This window comes from Austrofundulus limnaeus, unplaced genomic scaffold (assembly GCF_001266775.1).
Source record: "Austrofundulus limnaeus strain Quisiro unplaced genomic scaffold, Austrofundulus_limnaeus-1.0 Scaffold905, whole genome shotgun sequence".
Taxonomy (NCBI): Eukaryota; Metazoa; Chordata; class Actinopteri; order Cyprinodontiformes; family Rivulidae; genus Austrofundulus; species Austrofundulus limnaeus.
Window position 1 is genome coordinate 122653 of NW_013953307.1, and position 3097 is coordinate 125749.

General features: G+C 35.2%; 1 protein-coding gene across 1 annotated transcript in view; it reads right to left on the reverse strand.

Moving 5' to 3' along the window:
- The window catches only part of ttbk1a (tau tubulin kinase 1a), a gene marked incomplete at its 5' end in the record, with an annotated part of 108590 nt that overhangs the window by 102154 nt on the left and 3339 nt on the right, over positions 1-3097 (reverse strand). The window contains 1 exon segment of the mRNA XM_014029445.1: positions 1900-1973. Within this exon segment, the coding sequence (XP_013884899.1) occupies positions 1900-1973 (74 nt within the window).

A 3097-nucleotide genomic window follows, 5' to 3' on the forward strand; every position in this document is an offset into this window, starting at 1 on the left:
GTCTTTTACAGGGTTTTGTTTGTTTGACACAATATGGTATGAATGCAAACAGCACCAGCTGAAAATGTAAACAAAACTTGTAATTTTGGTCCCCAAATGAATCGAGTCTTCCAGACTATTTGGTGTGAATACGACCTTCAATTACATCAACAAGTGTGTCTCTGCTTAACTCAGATGTTATCAATATACCTATCAGAAGCTTTCAAAACCCTGACATCAAATGTCCTAAATGGTTTAAAGGCATATTAATTTCAGTGCATTTCAAATCTTGACTTTGCAGAAAGTAATAAAAATTGTCTTAAAAGTTTCTCTCTTTATCCTGGTATTTAGCAAATACAAAAAATTTGCAATTTACCTAAATTGAGAAAAGTTTATTCTAATTTCACGTCAAGACAGTGTGAAAAAAAGTATTTTTATATACTGCATGTAAATTTCTGTTTTCAACTGTRTATTATCGATCTAATTGTTTTGGTCCAAAAGAGGCTTCCAGTAGAGTTTTTTTAAATTCAAGCTTAAGCTTAGGCATCTCTAGTGTTGCACAAACTTTAAAAAGTTGGTTTAAGATGTTTAAAATGTTTTAGTGTGACAGGGTTTTTATATAAAACAAGAAAAAAAATACAGGGTAGTAATCTTAGAATCCTGTCACACATTTTAAACAAATTATGCTGACTTGTAAAAATGTCGCACAGGGAACAAACTGACATAGGTGAAAACAGCCCTAAGCCAAACAAAAAAAAAACTCAAAGATTCAGAGGAAAAACAAAAACACAGACATCATAAACTTGATCAAAGAACGGACTTGTTTCTTCAGTGTTGGAACAACATTGTGGTAACCACTCAGCTATTACAAGAACTGGAAACTTAACAGAACAGAAAAAACTGAAAAATACTATTTGACCAAGACTACAGATTACTGAGCTCGGATTAAACTTAAAGGACTTACTTATTAAAATTATTGTAAACAAAACTGGGCACAAATTTTAAAATGCCGGCTTTAGGTTGTAATGATTATTTTTTTGTTTTAGGTAAATAATATTGTTTTTGTAAATTTCTTGGCTCCAGCTATATCCTCATTCCTCACACCTAATATTCAATACCTTCCTCAAACCCAGACACTAGACCATTCTGTTCCCCTCCTAAAGCCACAGTTTTAAGGAAAAGGTTAGACAGTGAATCATTGCAACAATTTCACCAAATTTCAGCTCAATATGTATCAAATATAWAGCTGAAKTGTAGCCATTTGACTTTAGMTTTGGTGGCCATCTTGTTTTTTTATTATTTGAATTTAGAATCTGTTGGACATTGCTCTCAGCTACCACCAAACTAAATTCCAGCTTAATCTTGAGATTCTACTTGAGAAAATGAAAGATGGATGGGATTAAGAATGAGATCTTTACAAGTACATTACAGAAGAACAACTGTGAAAAGATGTTAAATGGCCAGACTGAGATGGTTTGGACAGAGAAGGYACAGTTACTATATTGTTTTATGGATGTTAATAATGCAGCTGCCAGTAAAAGGACAAAAAAGGTGACAGAGGACAWWTGGAGCAAAYTATTTCTAGAGACCTGGATCTATTTAGGTTATTAGGGTTACACATACTCCTCATGATACAACTCTGTGGTTCACAAGTTGACAGGGTTCTGGGGACGATATGGGCCATGGTTGACATGAATAAATGAGCTTGGGCCCCATTCATAACTGCTTTGAAGTTCTAGGTTACATTTGAATTTACATTTTTTGTAAAGTTCCAAACGTTTGTTTTTAAATCTTTGCAAGTGTTTTTCAAAACTTCCTCATTCTGCAGCCAAATGTTAACATTAAACATGTCTTTTAACCATCTCAATAATGTTCTTATTCAACAATACCATTTTGTAATAATCAGCATGTCTTACTCACCTGAAGCTGCATGACCACGTAGTTAAATTTGTCATTTCTGCCACAGCCAATAAACTTACAGACGTGGTTTTTACCTAAGAAAGAAAATACAGAAAAAAGCAAGGTATTTCATACACAGACACTGACAAATTAAACAGCATAACTTGAAATAATCTTTTATATTTATTTATTTATTTATTTATTTATTTTATTTTACAGTTATTTAAGCAAATCCCGTTGAGACTGCAGATCTCTTTTTCAAGGGAGGCCTGGGCCTGAAGTCAACCTATTGTACATGTTTTTTTTGGGGAAACCGGAGTACCCAGAGAAAACCCACACAAGCACAAGGAGAACACACATCTCCTCACAGAAAGACCCCAGGTCTGAACCGGGGATCGAACCCTGGACCTTCTTGCTGTGAGGCGTCAGTGCTGACCACTGAGCGTGCTGACCAAGTCTTACCCAAGTTTTACTGTTTAAAAATAAATTATCTCAAAAGATCTTTATTGTTGTAGTCTGATAAACACAATAAAAGGCAGGCAGGTTGAGAATGTTGAGTCATTCTTATTAAAGAAGAAAGTAACTGCTGACAGTGTCATGTCAGTGAAATCTCAGCAGAAATCTTTAGAAAAGTGTCAGATAATGTGAAACCTTAAGCAGAAGAAAAAACACTGGTTTTTATCTCACATGAGCCACAGGTAAACTTGAAGTCTGCACCACTGTTTTTATTCATAAAGTTCCTGTAGATATTTCAACAAATGTAAACYTGAAACAGAAAAGCTTTAGGGCTTTGTTTTGCACATTTTTAATTGAGCCATAAACCATTCAGAAAGTGTCAGAGAAACCAGCAGCCACACTCAGACAGCCTTTCTGCTGAAAGAAGGATCCATCAAAATAAGAGCTCGTCAGAATGAGTTCTGTTGTGATTCCTGTAAATGTGATTCAGAARCAGTAGACTGAATCCTCAGATTCAWAAAAGCTGATAAAATAARTCTGGAACCTTTAAGAAAACATGATGTAAAATAAAACTGCTCAGTCACTTGGGTTTAAATGATTCACACTGAGTGAGGCGAGACTGAAACCTCAGCAGGTCAAATTTATTAAGTCTAAAGAGGCGGAGAAGTAACTGCTGGAGTGTGTTGGTCAACAACTGGAATCAAACCAGCCTATCCCACGCTGTGCAACACACACACACACACACACACACACACACACACAC